Raw genomic sequence first — 16,860 nt, 5'->3', positions numbered from 1 at the left:
CCAGACGCACTCTGACATCCGAAGACCACGTGACAGGGCTCTGGGAACGTTTTTTTTTCTTCAGTGGGGTTGCTGACATGGGCTGAAGTCTCTCCTCAAAGGTGGGGGGCACAATTGAGTTTTCCATTGTTCTTTTACATACACACACAGGCAATTTTTTTTATAAACGTTCTGGCCTAATCGATATTTGATTTTTATTTTTAATCGAAAAGGAACCTGTTACAAGGATTGTCAGCAGTTACCCATGAAGACGATACTTGAAAAATATTGTCATTCCGACCTAAAAAAAATTGACATTCTTAGCACTTTCTGTAATCATGAACAGGATAGGTATATAACTATACAATTGATGCGAACGCGAAGCGCGAGCGGAAAAAATTGAGATTGCAGACCTAAAAATGGGACATTCTAAGCACTTTTCTAATCATGAACATAGGCCAATATAACTATATGTACAATTGATGCAAGCGCGAGATTCAGGCATAAAACCGGGAGACTCTAATCATGTTTTGTTGAATCAGGAAAAGGATGGGTAATTGGGTATCTTCCTACATTAATTATATGAGCGCGAAGGGCGAGCAGATTTTTTTTTACATTCTGATCTCAAATTTTATGATTCAAGCACGTTTTGAGTAATAAAAAAAAGCTGCGTATCTGAATAAACATGCATGTGTATATTTAGATTTATGCCTAGAATCTGGGCGTTCTAAATGCAGTTTTTGTTGTGAAAATTAATAATGCGAGCGCGAAGCGCAAGCTGAAACTATTTGATTTTCCGATCTGAAAAATGTGAATTCAAGTAATGTATAGGAAAATTCTAAAGGAGGGGGCGTTCCTACAAAACGTTCATTTTCATTACATTTCTGTCATCATACCTACTGTATCAGATTTCCAGGGGGTGCTGCCTATGGAAAATAACACGCAGCACCCCAGGGAAAATTTTGGGGGTGCTTCAGCACCGCCGCTTCCCAGGGCCATGCCACGTGACTGCATATTTCGCATTTCGCCGGGTCGTATGTTGAACAGATGCGAGACAACGGATATGAGTGGCCGAAAGTTGACACCGAGGCAAACAAGCTAGGAACCCAAGGGTGCAGGCTTAGGATGCACTGGGTGCAGGCTTGGGGTGCACTGAGCGCAGGCTTGGGGTGCACTGGGTGCAAGTGCACCCTCCCGCAGCGCTGAGCCAGACGAGTTCCGACACTGGCAAGCAAAACGAAATGTGTACCCCCTTCTTCTGCTTTCAATGGCTGCTTGTCCCGACTTTAGTTCCACCTCCCCAGGATGTGCACCTCCCGATGCTCAAACCATCCTGCGCCCTTAGGAAACCCAATAAAAAGCCCTTAGAATCACAGAAGGATAATACATGTTTTTCCCCCTCTGGCTGCTAAAGGGTTATTTGTTTGATTATGTAAACTCGGGGTATTTATGTAAACGATATTATAAGCGATAGACATGTCGTCCGTTTTAGATAGACTTTCAATTATGGTGACTTTACAAAAAGGTAAAACTGTACCCAGGCCTGACTAATAGGGCTCACATGAGTATTACAGACCTCCATTCACTCACGTGTTATATCTTCTCAAAAAATCATTAAAAATCAATCAATCGATAGATTCTGCTTTAATTCACTGACATTAGTCACAATTAACAATACATTAAGACCTGATATGTTAATGACGTACTTTCCCAGCTCAATCAAAAGTTAAATGGCCTGAAATAAGACTAACCATAATTTCGGCCAGTTCATTGCCAGAAAAACCAGAACTGCATTGAGGGTAATAATAATTAAAATGAAATACAAAAATGCAGTCTAACCTCTCCAAACGCCTTAATTATGAAAGAGTATGAACATAGCATTATCTCTATCGTTTTTCTTTTGATATACAAACATTTGATCTATTTTCAATGAATTATTTTAATCAATAAAGTCATGTGATCTTTACTTACGACTGTCCGACATGCTTTGCGCGCAGACGAATTACCCTCATGTGCACTATTGCAAAAGGTTGAAGGGCGCCCCGTGAGTTTTCGGGGAGCGAGGATTAACATGGAATTTATCGAGTTGATGGGTGAATTCGCCTGTCACCTTAATTGTTGTGAGATAGTTCTATATGGGTTGTCAGGATCCCATTTCATAAATATTTGTTACAATAACAACTGCACAATTTCTTTAACAAGCTTACTATCGGCCAATAGGATTGAAGGATTACAGTAGCTTTTAACTGTTTGTAAATATGCTATTATATTATATCTTCATGAAACAGGACCAAACCATCTGCGGATCTCATATATATATTTTTGTGACGTCATGGTAATTAGGATTAACGGTGCCTGGTGAGGCCATTTTCAGTGCTTTAGATTGCAATGGTACTTGAATTGTAATTCAAATTAACTTCCATGATAGCCTAGCATCTCCGTAACTCCACAAGGCGTATTGTTCTTAATCATATAGTGGTGAAGCTTAACAACCAAATTATTCCCAGAGTTGAAAATACTAGGTTTCTTGGCGTTATCATTGATAGTAATTTAACATGGATACATCACATAAATGAAATTTAGAACAAAGTTGCAAAAAATATTGGAATAATACATCGCCTAAGTTTTTACTTGCCTAAAACTGTATTGCGTACATTGTATTGCTCTTTAATCTTGCCATTTTTTTATTACTGTAATTTGATCTGAGCTAACACGTATAAAACCCATCTTAAAAAATTATGTTCCCTTCCAAATAAAATTGTGCGTATTATTTCTCCAAACGACAAGTTACCACTAGCTAATACCACAAATTTATTTCATTCCTTAAAATTGTTGACATCAACAAACTTCAACAATGTCATTTTCTCTACAGGTGTTTGAATTATCAAATTCCACAAAAAATTCTTAATTCATTTACACATGTTACCAACATACATCATTTTGATACCCGCTCATATAATCAAATATTCATTCCCAATCATAGAAAAATAATCTTCCAACACAACATTCGTTATACTGGCCCCCAAATATGGAACAAAATTCCGGATTACATAAAAAAATCTCTATCGATAACCAGCTTTAAGAATAAAATGAAACGAATGCTTTTGTCGTTTTATATATAAATATAGTTTTCATCTTACGTTTCCTTTTGACTTTAAACATAATAACATGAACCATGGACAATTGTTGTTGCGGCATTTATATTTTGCCCCCATTGATATTTTGTTGAGCATTCTATTTAATTTAGTAACTCCTGTCCGCCTGCCTGCTCACGTCTCCCTCTCTTGTTACCTTTCCTTTTCTTTTCTCTGCCCTTTCCTTTGTATTGTTTATTGTATTGTATTTTTGTCTATAGGCGTATCCCGCCACAAGCGTCAGCTTTTAGGGTATACGCCTTCTTCCTTAAACCCTACATGCACATATTTATATTTTTATAACAAATTGATTTATGTATGAACTTATGTTTACAAGAAAAAAATATGTGAAGAAATGGAAGAGAATAAATGTTTTATTTGAATTGAAAAACTTATGTGAGCCTTTTGTTACAATAATACAAGATCATGGTGATATAGGCTAACACCAACGGTCATTGCCGAATTTGAAACCACCAAATTGAGTGTCCGATGTGCACTGTGTATTATTAGCGAGCTATCGCAATAGCAAGGGGGAGGATTCTTGAACACAGTATAATGCATTGAAAATGCCCGTCAAATCACAATGAACAGCTGAAAGGTCTTTGTCGAAACTTGATGAACCGGGACAGCAGATCGTCCTAAGATTCGGATTGAAATTGCAAATATGTCGTTGGTCCAGAGTCACGGACGAAACTGTTGGATTGATTCACCGATTTTCGACAAAGACTGCTTTGCCATGAAGGGCTTTCGATAAATAGATTTTCTACGTTCCAGAAAACGTCTGCATAGTAGTTTCGACAACTCCCTATCGAAGTGTCGCTAGCATATAGCGGACAATGACATGCCTAGCCCCAGTCTGCTGAGGGCTGCTGATATTGCGAGATCGAAGGGAGAAACCTAAAGTGTCCAATGGATTTTCAAAATAGATCCTAACCAATTAATTAATCTCCACTCTCAGAGCGGTATAAGAGTAGCCTAAACAATAAATGAACTGACAAGGAAGTACAAGTACTACTAATTTCCCTACCCTAAATAGTAATAATAATAATAATATTAATAAAAACAATAGTAATGATAACAATGATAGTGATAATGATGAAACAATAATAATGAGAAGATATCCCGTGAAAATAAACAAATCTATATAATGGGCGACTTTAATATTGATTTATCAGACATTTTGTACAACAAACCATCTTATAATAACATTAACAATAAAGTAAGGAATCATAATAGCTATAATAGTGCAAACACATTTCTCAATATACTTTCCTCATATGCTTTTCATCCTTGTATCAACATACCTACTAGAATGACGTCCACGTCAGCAACATTGATCGATAATATATTTACAAATTCTTTTAGCAATGATAACAATAGTGGAGTTTTTACGTATGATATTACGGATCATTTGCCAATATTTTTTATTTCTTCAGAATACGAAGTTAATGTTGATAAAGAAAATATTAGGAAAACATATAGGAAAGAAAATATAAACACTATTTCAGCTTTGATTGAAGATTTAACCAATAAGAATGCAATGACATTTTGGAAGAAAATGATGCAAATGTTGCTTATAAATTGTTTCTAGATAAATTCACTCATTACTATGATAAAAATATACCACTTGTTCAAAGCAAGAAGCGTAAAAATGAGATCAGAAATCCATGGATTACTCGAGGAATTTTACAGTCTATCAAAAAACGTAATAAACTTTATAAATCATTCATTTCTGATAGATCTGAACATAATTTTATCAAGTATAAAAAGTATCGCAATACACTCACCAGCGTAATTCGATCTTCGAAAAAAATATATTATTCAAAAGAAATAAAAAACGCAGAAGGGAATTTGAATTCAACTTGGAATGTCATAAACAAATTAATAAACAAAAGTAAACCCCATGATAAAATTGAAAAACTTGAAGTTGAAAATAAATTCTTTACTGAACCTTTTGAAATTGCTCAAGAGTTTAATATTTTTTTCACGCGCATTGGTCCTGACCTGGCTTCAAAAATACAAAGTGATGGTAAAAATTTTACTGAGTATCTCTCCGAGCCCATCTCAAATACAATGTGTTTCATTCCAACAGATCAACATGAAATAATTAAGATCGTTGAAGCCTTAGCATCTAAAAAATCTAAAGGATATGATGGAATCAGCACAAAACTTTTAAAACATGTAATATATAGCATTGTCTTTCCATTAGAACATATCTTTAATCTATCTCTCTCTACTGGCTGTTGTCCCAATTTATTAAAAATAGCAAAAGTAGTCCCAGTTTACAAAAAAGATGACCCGACTAAAGTTACTAATTATCGTCCTATATCACTTTTACCATGTTTATCAAAAATATTGGAAAAAATTGTGTACAAACGATTGGATTCTTTTTTGTCATTAAATAAAATTCTTATTCCAACCCAATTCGGATTTAGAAAAAAATTCTCAACCGATTTTGCAATTACTAAATTACTTGATAATGTTGTTGACTCCCTTTCAAAAAGAAGTCATATAATCGCTTTATTTATGGATCTAAGTAAAGCCTTCGACACCATTGATCATAAGATTTTATTACATAAATTATATAATTACGGAATACGTGGAGTTGCCTGGTCATGGATTAAAAGTTATCTTTCAAATCGACAACAATTCGTCTCAATTAATGATATTAAATCTCCGTTGTCCTTTCTTAATTGTGGAGTGCCACAAGGTTCGATTTTGGGGCCACTTCTGTTTTTGATATATATTAATGATATAGTAAATTCTTCCCAAATTCTTTCGTTTATTTTATATGCTGACGACTCCAACATTTTATTGTCTCACAGAAATTTAGATGAATTGATCAATACAATGAATTTAGAACTAAAAAATGTTTCGTCGTGGTTTAAATGTAACAAGTTATCCTTAAACATAAGTAAAACTCATTTTGTTCATTTTCAAGCCACTCATAGGAATGACGATTTTCCCAAAGACATTCTAATTGACAATGAGCCAATAGATAAAAAGAATCTGTGAAATTTCTGGGCATAACAATAGACAAACATTTATCGTGGAACCAGCACGTAAGCAAAATATCCTCATCAATGGCTAAAGGAATTGGAATATTATACAAATTGAAGTATTTTTTGCCAGAGCTTTCCCTTTTAATGATATACAATGCATTGATACTACCATATATTAATTATTGTAACCTTATTTGGGGAAACTGTAGTAAAACCAACCTTGAACATTTACTTTTATTACAAAAGAAAGCTGTTAGAATCTGCACAAAATCAGCATATCTTTCACACACTGATCCTCTTTTTTATCGTCTAAAAACGTATAAGATATATGATATAAATACCATACAAATAGCTATTTTCATGTATAAATATCATTACAAACTGCTTCCTTCTGTATTTACCGATTTCTTTTCATATAATAACAACTTACATTCATATCCAACACGGACTTGTCAGAATATTCACTTAGAAAATCCTAGAACACTATTAGCACATAAAACACTTAGACATCATGGGCCGACATATGGAATACATTGCCTAGTTCGCTGAAACAGTTAAGATTCATTTCTCCTTTCAAAAAAGGTATTAAATCACTATTATTGAATAAATATTCACAAAGTTAATAGGCTATTTCTCTATATCTTATGAAACACATGTTTTAAAAAAACAGGAAAACAACAACTATAAGAATACAAATAAAGCATACATTATGAGGACCAAGCGCCCCCCCCCCTCCCCCGTCATTATGCACCTGCACCCTTACGTTAAGATAATGTAGTAAGAATAATTATCGTTTTCTGGGGTTGCCACGCAGTCAAGCTTAGCTTATAGTGGCAACCCCTGCAACCTTCTAATAATCGATGTTTTAATAGAAAATGCATTATTTTTTTTGTATATTTTGCTTGTCAGTTATATGTATATTATTATTGTATTTTCTTTGTTAATATGTTCATGAAAAAGATGAAATAAAATGAAAAAATGAAATAATAATACAAATGTTTCTAAGCGCTTCATACTATCATCAGGTATTCAAGGAATTTATTCCTACCCATATACTACACCTGGGTGGAGAGTGACAAATGTTGATAAGCGCAAAATGATCAATTTTCATGATTGGGAAAATATATACCCTTTTTACAGGGGCCGGGAAAGGGGGGATGGGGCTTAAGCCTCCAACTTCTATTTCAAAAACCGTGTACAAAAATGTAAAAAAAAAATACCAATTACCGATTGTGATTTTTTCATTGTTAAGCACTCCCCCCCTCCCCCTACTTTCAAAACCGTTCTTCGGCCCCTTTTCCTACACACAATGCATCACTGGGATTTTTAAAGGATACCTCATTTTTCTTGATTTTGGCGACCTTTATACCCTTTTCACCATAAGCGCGGTTTTAAGTACTTTTCTGTGCAAGAATTGTGTCAAGGGGAGGCGTAGCTGTACAATAATCATTTGAGATCAATTCCAGATTTTCCAGATTAGAGATTATGATTTTGATGACTAATTGCCAGTCTTGGTCACGCATTCCATAAATTATTACAAACGTTTTGATTTAATCTACTTTTATTCTTTTCCTTTGTTTGATTTATTCATATTAAATAAAAAAAAGTATCATTGTCCGGCATAAGTAAGTTTGAAATATGAAAATAAAGTGGCCATCTTTGAAAACTGTTGTAAATCAGCTTTAATATCATCGAATTCGGATTCTTAAGATGCATTTTAATTCTAAATAACTATAAATGTTCACCTGTCGGTGTTTTGCTGAAACGAAATGTCTCGTTCATATTTTGCACGATACATTATAACTAGACTCTTGTCAAACAGATAACGGTGTACTATAGTATGTTATCATCATTATCAGTGATTGCATAGAGCAAGCGGATTAATTAAACCAAAAAAATGTTACGTAACACGGGAAATGAATACGGGTGCAGATGTCAATTTCACGTGCTTGAAATCGTAGCTTATTCTGTTGGTGGTAAAATATTGCGCATGATTTAAATGTTCTTGTCTCATTCGACGGTCACAGGGATAACAATAAATTTCCAATAAAAGAAAAAACAACTATTTTTTGTCAATGAATAACAACCAGATTTGAAACGTAAACTGGTCAGAGAAAAATTGATTAAGATTAACAGCAATATATATATATATATATATATATATATATATATATATATATATATATATATATATATATATATATATATATGCCTACAAAAAGGGCGTCGTGATAGACATTTCAACGTATAGGCGAATGTAAAGGGCGTTTAGGCGAATTGTGAACAATAAAATAAGACAAAAGAATTCCCCTATCCGGCGGATTTAGTATGATATATTTATTTATGTGTATGTATATATCAATTAATTGCTATGCAATAAACAAACCAGTCAAGGTTATTATTTTATCTCAAAGCGCTTCGCACGTCACATTTACGCACACGTCTCCCCGCTTAAGACCCGATTAAAGATGAGACAAAAGCGTGCCTCTTAAACTAATCACTTAATCAGATTAAGACTGTAATTAATTGGTATAAAAATGGTGGATTCAGAAGGGTTCTTCAGTTATCTGGTCTACACCTCTCGTAGAAGGACTTGGAATCTGTCATCATGTTTAAGGCTATCGTACTTTTATCCTGTGTTGCCGCTGCGCTGGCTGGTAAGTAAAAAAAAAGGGAAGAAAAAGAATCCGCAACATACTTTAAAAAATAATTAGTTTCAATATTACGATAACCTAGATATGCATTATATATCATATTAAAAAAATTACAAGTGTAAAATACATTTGAGAGTTGTATTCTATATTACGCTTACATTCTAAATAATGATTAGGGTATTTTATGGTAAGGTAATTTAAATTGTCGAAATTTGTTTTTTAAATACCGCCATCTATTCAAATTCAGTTCTGACCGTTTCTCTGTAACTTACATTTTTACTCTCAAACATGAAGCAAGACATTTCTTCACTTCTTCTCTTCGTCGTCTTCTCCTATATCTTCTTCTTCTTTTTTTTCTTCTTCGTCATCTTCTTCTTTTTCTTTTTCTTCTTCTTCTTTTCCCCCTCCTCCTCCTTCACTTTCTTTTCTTTCCTTCTGTTTTATTTTTTTCTTACTTTCCGTCGATCTTCTTCACCTTTATCAACTGAATCAATCTTTAATCATCATTACCATTATAACTAAGTATATCAATATCATCACCATCATTATCATCAATATCTTATTGTTCTGATCTCCTTCTTCACATTCCTCTCGTCTGTTATATCTTTCTAATTTTCTTTACTTTATTCGTCTCTTCTAACATCATCATCATTATCACCATGGGCGGCCGAGCGGAGGATTATCCTCTATTCATGGGGGCCATCTATTGCCCCCCCCCCCCCCATCATCATCATCATCATCAAGTCTTGTTGTTGCTCATAATTCTTCCACTCCTCCTCCTCCGTCTTTTTTATTCTCCTATATATTTTTCCTGTCATTCCATTCATTCTCGTTAAACTCTCATCCTCTTTTCCTTCCCTCTTCCAGACTGTGGTATTCCCGCCATCCAGTCATCCTTCATCGTCGGAGGCGATGCCGCCACCCCCGGCGCCTGGCCGTGGCAGGTCGGTATCCAGAAGAATTACCTCGTTGGCGGAGGCGGATATCACATGTGTGGAGGCACCCTGATCAGCGACCAGTGGATCGTATCTGCTGCCCACTGCTTCTAGTAAGTACAAGAAAAATATGCCCAGTCAGTGGTCTACTGTAACAGGTGAGGTTGGGGGACTTGGGGGCGCTTGCCCCTCCCCCTAGAAAAAAATATATACATATCACAACCATGAAAAAAAAGAGGAAGGAAAGAAAAGACAGAGGGTGCCGCAGTCACACTACGGCAACCAACTCCAGATCGGTCAAAGCTATTACGTTGTTTCGAATGGAATATCGTCGATGGGTTCGGAGTCTGTTTCCTTGGTGTGACTGTAGCGTTATCTCTAATACTAGTATAGCACAAGACCGCAATTCTTCCATTGTTCCAAATTCTTACCCATGATGCAACAAGCTGATCATGTTGGTTGGTTGGTTTTAGTGATAAGTTTTTATCTTTCTTTTTTTTTCTTTTTTTAACAACACGTGCACACGTTGGAATCAATAATGCATATTTATTTATTTAATGCAAGATAAAATAGCAATTCATATAAAATTGCCTAGGTCTGGGGCCGTGCCGAGAATCGAACCCCGGACTTCAGTAGGGTAGTCGAGCGCCTTAGACCACTCGGCCACGGCACCTCGCGCTCGATAATGACGCCATCCCATCGATAATATCTTATAAACAATTATTATGTACTATGCTGTGAGAAACTTGCACGGCACACACACAAGTGTTACATGGGACTACACACAAATTCTAAGATCGAACAATTTAATCATTTCTTGTTTTTTTAACATGCAGTAGGGCATCTGAGTTACAATTTCTGGTTTGGTTTCTTTTTCGTTTATATATACTAACATTCTTCTTTCATAATGACTTTATAAAAAAAAGACTTGTGAATTTAATTTCAATCTGAAGTGTTTAAGGGCCTTTTTACACGTGCATCTTGAATCATCATTGTATTGATGGTCGCAATTTGTCTTTAGAATCATCGGACCCTTCACACGCTCATTCGAAAACTGTGATTTGAGTGAAACTTAAATGGAATTCACTTCCGGAGTAGAATTTAAATTCATGATTGTGATTAGCGTTAGTGATTCTAGTTTCGTTTCACACGTGCTAGAGATTCGTCATTAGCCTTATTTTTACTGGAATCATCATTCAAATTACGAATTTTGTTTTACCCTGTGAAAGGGCGGTAACAGTGATGACATTTTTTTCTTTCACTTTGAACCAATAGATAACAAGATCTGGGCTCCGTAACACAAAGGTTTGCGATTGATCGCTAATTTCAAAGAATAGTTCTGATTGGTTCATAGTCAGTCTACTTAGCAAATTGCGCATGCAACGAGGATCTTGATTGGTCATTTCATTTAGCGATTAATCGCTAACCTTTGTGTTACGGAGTCCTGAATATTATTTTTCATTCTCTGAATAATGGAGGTGCTTCAGATTCTAGTTTATCGAAACTCTATTTCCAATCAAATGGCAATTTTTCTTTATTTTTAGTTAAGTTTATTATACTCTATAGGATACAAAATGAGACCAAGGATGAAACCCTTATTCGAAGGAAATATGAGTCTATTTCCTTGTAATCCAAATAAATGATTTCGATAGGATAATGATTTTGCACTATTCGTTGTCACTGTGTTTTAACTTTCGATTTGATTCAAGAGTCAAACAAAATCAGAATTGGAAGAACTTCAAAAAAATATACTGTTTTTCCTCTCTGTCACTACACTCATACAATGTCACGCAATCATGTAATAAGTAATAAACGAAATGTAAGGATTAAACGGATATAATTAGACAAATCAATTGAATTAGATCATTTATTGCTAATGTAGATGTTTTTGTGAATGTTGGTACCCAAATGTATGTCATTTATGTAGGCCTATATTATATTTGTATAACAGGGTGTTTTTTCAAGTGTTTAAAATCTTAAACTTCAAAGTTTATTCAGCATTTTTAATAATAGCAGGTAGAACAAATTTCGAAACTGGAGTGGGTACCCTGGGCAAATATACCTATATCATTATTATTATTATTATCATTATTATTATTATTATTATTATACTCTTTAGAAGAAATCGGCATGGTTATTAAACATGAAGTGGTTGGAGCCCTATGACGCCCCTGTGGTATCCACCCTGAAAAAACACACAGTGTTATCAAGGTGTGGAACACACTTTGAAATCACTTTCACACTGTTAAATTTGAGAATTCCAACAGTGTGAATCACTACACATAGAACGACTACGTGAACACGCTTTGAAGAGTAACACTGTCGAGACGTCCACAGTGTGAAAATATCTTCACACTGTTCAATTCCAGCATTTTAACAGTGTGAATACTATCCTCGCATTGTCTATTATGCGAACACGTTGTGTTCAAGCTGTTTGACACTGTGTTCTTTTCGGCTAGGATTTGACTATCCGAGAAGGAGACCAACTGCTTGTAGCCAGGGGTGGATCCAGAACCTTTTGAGGGGTGGGGCACAATTTCCCGAGGAAAAATTTGACAAGCGAAAAAAAAACGGGTTTCAACCAAAAATTAAGGGGATTTCGTCTCGTCCACAAAAAAATTTACAATAAAAAAAGGAGGTATTTTTACATTACAAATTTTAATTGTGCAGCTCAAGGGGGGCACGGACCGGATATGCCCCCCCCCCCCCCCCCCCCCCCCCTGGATCCGCCAGAGCTTGTAGCCGCTCGACCATAAACCTTACACATACTTAAAATAGATTATGTATTTTGATCATTTCATTTTGTTTTGATCTTGAATAGCCGCTGGAAGAGACTCTCCGACTACACCATGACTCTTGGCTCCCACGAGCGCGACGCCATTGACGATACCCAAGTCAACGCCAAGCTCGGCGGCATCTTCGTCCACGAGAACTACGACACCAGGAACCTCGACAACGACATCGCTCTCCTGAAGCTGGAGAACCCCGTCACCTTCACCGACTACATCAGCGAGGCCTGCGTTGCCAAGACCGACTACCCCGCCGAAACCATGTGCGTCGTCACTGGATGGGGAGACCAAGAAAGTTAGTTCCGGCCCCCTTACGAAAGAGTTACGATTCTTCTAAACAACCTCAGCTATATGGAAATCAGTCGATGTCATAATAATTACTTCATGAAAATTGCACAATGACCATTGTAAACAAAGAGAAGTACACTTAACTTACAAGAAATACAATTAATGTATAAAAATATACATCATATCTACAAAAATATTTTGGGGAAAAAATGCAGCTTAGATGCTGATGTTACTAGCTTTCCATTGTTTGGGTTGATTGGATCGATCTTAACTCTTTATAAGACGGGTCCAGTCTTTGCCTATTTTCTTTATTTATTCACTATTTTTTAAACAATTAATGTAAGAATCCAGTGCTTTCCCTTCCATCTCCACTTCGTTTGTGAAAAGCGCTTAGAGACATGCAACTTTGCTTATGTATTTTGCGCTTAAAAAAAAAAACGTTTCATTATAATTGTTATTATAATTACGCATGGATTAAAACTTCAAATTCTTCCATTTTTAGGGAGTTCTTCACAAGGCAGTTTAATGTGATTATGAAGCGTACAGTAGCTGTTTAACACTAAAACTCAATTTATTGAGAATTTTATGTTTCAAATCAATCTTTTTTAAAAGATTCCAAACACTTCCTTAAACCGCTTAAATAGCCACTGCAAAGTTCGTATACATGTAGTTAATGAATACATGAAGTGTGTAAAAAGAAATACTAAAGTAAACTGCGCAATGGAAGTTTAAAAACGGTATGAGATTTGGAATCTATATCTCATACTGAATTGATTTAACGCAAGCCAGAGAATAAAGAATACACATGCATATACATATGCATTCATATAGATATGCATGGTGAGTTAAGTCTATTCTGCGGGGAGTTTTGATTACATATTCGATCGCCTGTCAATGAATCTATGAAAAAAAAATTAATATAGAAATGGATTAAATTCAATCAATTAAGGGTTAACAAGAATTTCACTTTCTTTACACTCTGCAAGGTCTCAGTTGCCAACTGAGTCTGTGATATGTTATAAAAACTAAAGCCCAGAGGGAAAAAATCCGAACCTGATAATCATAATTTAGAGCATTAAAAAGTGTAGTTAAGTCAAGCGGAAACACCATCTTAATGGTGTGAGTGAAAATGCACCCATACACTGACATGTGTTAAATTGATCGCCTCAGGGGATCCAGTTAATGTGTGTTTGGGGCTGGGTTCCAGTTACAGATATCCTGCAGAAATATGATTTTGTTTTTTCCTGTTTTTTTTTCTTCTATACGAATAATATTTAAGTGAATGAAAACTCTCTTGTCTAAGATAAGACATTTGCATGCTTAGCCTATGCCTTTAATTACATTTCTCCTTTTCTCTAGCTGCCATTGACCAGACCGAGCTCCAAGAAGTCTACGTCCCCATCATCGACAACGCAGTGTGCAACCGTGCCTCGTGGTACAACGGTGAAGTCACTGACAATATGCTCTGCGCTGGATACTCCACCGGAGGCAAAGACTCTTGCCAGGTTCGTACACTTTCTTTGACGAAAATGACCCTGAAAGAAGTTAAAATGTTCAATTTCATTCGTAAAATTGTAGTTTAAAAGGTGAATTTAGAGTCAGAGTCGAGAAATTACTGCGGTAGGCAAGTACTCGTGTCAGGCTCGTACTGTCTTCCAACTTACTTTCTCAACTCACCATGAAACAGATCACCCATTATAGAGTGAATTTGGATGGTAATTTTTTAATAGACTGCAGGTTGAATTTTAAAGACGATACTCCCTAAAATAAAACACATTCAGAGAGTGAATTAGAAATTTTATTTTATAAAGTCAATGTTGTCAATGTGCATTTTTACTCATATTTCCGTGAAATTAGGATGAAACAAAAAAAAAGGAAAATTTTGAAAGAAATATTGAAACTTTTAAAATGATAATTACGTGCTCTTGCCCTGATTTTATAAACAGTTTCACCTGTTGTGTTTTTGTGTGTGTGTGTGTTGAATTCCCCGTTGAAATCAATTATTTTGTTCAAAATTGCGCCCTCTATAGGGAGATAGCGGTGGACCCTTCATGTGCAGGAACAGCGCAGGTGCCTGGGAATTGACTGGTGTCGTCAGCTGGGGATACGGTTGCGCTGATCCCCTCAACCCAGGAGTATACGCCAGGGTTACACGATACAACGACTGGATCAACGGAATCATCGCAAACAACTGAATTGAGCAGCTGATGTCAAGGAACCATCTTACTGCACAAGCATGATAAAACTAGTCAGCTGTGTTTATTTCAAGAAAATATATCCTATGATTCCATTTAGTGCAATACAACAAATACATTAATAGTTTTATCATTATTATTATTGCTATCTTTGAAGGGTTTTTGTTTCTTGCACTTAGTTAAAACTACAGGGTAGAAATTCACCTGAATTTCAAGTATTATCCAGGCGTACAATCATACAGGGTTAAAAACAATCACTGTCATATTAGTTTAGATTATAGATTAATCATAGATTATTTATTTTTGTGTGAAAATGAAGCAATAAATTGTGGAAAACGATAACATAAAAGCTCCTGTTGTTTCTCATTCATTTTGTGGGGTAGAAGAAAAATGTAGATTGCGGGGTGCAGATTGTAGGATTAGGCGGAGTGGGGTGAAGAAGAGTGTGGTTTGTGGGGTGCAGATTTTAGGATTAGGTTGAGTGTGGGCGAAGAAGAGGGTGGATTGTGGGATTAGGGTGGGTGTGGGTGAATGAGAGTGTGGATTGTGGGGTGTGGATGTATGATTAAGGGGAGTGTGGGTGAAGAAGAGGGTGGTTTGTGGGGTGCGGATAGTAGGATTAGGGGGAGTGTGAGTGAAGAAGAGTGTGGTTTGTGGGGTGCGGATTGTAGGATTAAGGGGAGTGTGGGTGAAGAAGTGTGTAGATTGTGGGGTGCGGATTTTAGGATTAAGGGGAGTGTGGGTGAAGGAGAGGGTGGATTGTAGGATTAGGGTGGGTATGGGTGAAGGAGAGTGTGGTTTGTGGGGTGCGGATTGTAGGATTAAGGAGAGTGTGGGTGAAGAAGAGGGTGGATTGTAGGATTAGGGCGGGTGTGGCTGAAGGAGAGTGGGGTGCGGATTGTAGGATTAAGGAGAGTGTGGGTGAAGAAGAGGGTGGATTAAAGGAATAGGGTGGGTGTGGGTGAAGGAGAGTGTGGTTTTAGGGGTGTGGAATGTAGGATCGAGATGAGTGTGAGGTTTGTGGGATCAGGGTGAGTGTGGGTGAAGAAGTGTGTAGATTGTGGGGTTCGGATTTTAGGATTAGGTTAAGTGTGAGTAAAGAAGAGTGTGGTTTATGTGATGTGGAATGTAGGATTAGGGTGAGTGTGGGTGAAGGAGAGTTTGGATTTTGGGGTGTGGAATGTAGGATGAAAATGAGTGTGGGTGAAGAAGTGTGTGGTTTGTGGGATCAGGGTGAGTGTGGGTAAAGAAGTGTGTAGATTGTGGGTTTCGGATTGTAAGTATTAGGGTGGGAGTGGGTGAACAAGTGTGTAGATTGTGGGGTGCGGATTTTAGGATTAGGTTGAGTGTGGGTGAAGAAGAGCGTGGATTGTAGGATTGGGTAAGTGTGGGTGAAGAAGAGTGTGGATTGTAGGATTGGGTAAGTGTGGGTGAAGAAGAGTGTGGATTGTGGGATTGGGTAAGTGTAGATGAATGAGTCTGGGTGTGGTACATAGATCGGGGTAGAATGAGTGTGGGTGTGGAACATAGATCGGGGTGGAATGAGTGTGGGTGTGGAACATAGATCGGGGTGGAATGAGTGTGGGTGTGTGACATAGATCGGGGTGGAATGAGTGTGGGTGTGGAACATAGATCGGGGTGGGTATGGGTGTGGGTTTGGATCATAGATCGGGGTAGAATGAGTGTGGGTGTGGTACATAGATCGGGGTAGAATGAGTGTGGGTGCGGAACATAGATCGGGGTGGAATGAGTGTGGAACATAGATCCGGGTGGAATGAGTGTGAGTGTGGAACATATATCGGTATGCGGATGATTGTGGGGTGGAACATAGATCGAGGTGAGAATGAGTTTGGGGTGTGGAACGTAGATCGGGATGGAATGAGT

The 16,860-nt window shown here is 36.7% G+C and overlaps 1 protein-coding gene across 1 annotated transcript; it reads left to right on the top strand.

Moving 5' to 3' along the window:
• The first annotated feature begins 8,655 nt into the window (after positions 1-8,655).
• On the top strand, positions 8,656-15,325 carry LOC121406373 (trypsin-2-like). The gene is made up of 5 exons (XM_041597414.1): positions 8,656-8,772; positions 9,637-9,817; positions 12,526-12,788; positions 14,141-14,286; positions 14,812-15,325. Exons 1-5 carry the CDS (start codon positions 8,724-8,726, stop codon positions 14,974-14,976), a joined length of 804 nt encoding a protein of 267 aa, XP_041453348.1. The 5' UTR covers positions 8,656-8,723; the 3' UTR covers positions 14,977-15,325.
• The last annotated feature ends 1,535 nt before the right edge of the window (positions 15,326-16,860 follow it).

The sequence above is a fragment of the Lytechinus variegatus genome, chromosome 19 (genome assembly GCF_018143015.1).
Source record: "Lytechinus variegatus isolate NC3 chromosome 19, Lvar_3.0, whole genome shotgun sequence".
NCBI lineage: Eukaryota > Metazoa > Echinodermata > Echinoidea > Temnopleuroida > Toxopneustidae > Lytechinus > Lytechinus variegatus.
The sequence above is the reverse complement of the archived record's forward strand: the minus strand, read 5'-3'. Positions and strand labels throughout refer to the sequence as shown.

What these genes read in the sequence shown, in the direction of transcription:
- LOC121406373 (XM_041597414.1), top strand. Translation starts at nt 8,724, where the DNA reads ATGTTTAAGGCTATCGTACTTTTATCCTGTGTTGCCGCTGCGCTGGCT. An exon ending in TCTGCTGCCCACTGCTTCTA is followed by an intron (nt 9,818 to 12,525) that starts GTAAGTACAAGA and finishes GATCTTGAATAG; the next exon opens with CCGCTGGAAGAGACTCTCCG. An exon ending in TGGATGGGGAGACCAAGAAA is followed by an intron (nt 12,789 to 14,140) that starts GTTAGTTCCGGC and finishes CCTTTTCTCTAG; the next exon opens with CTGCCATTGACCAGACCGAG.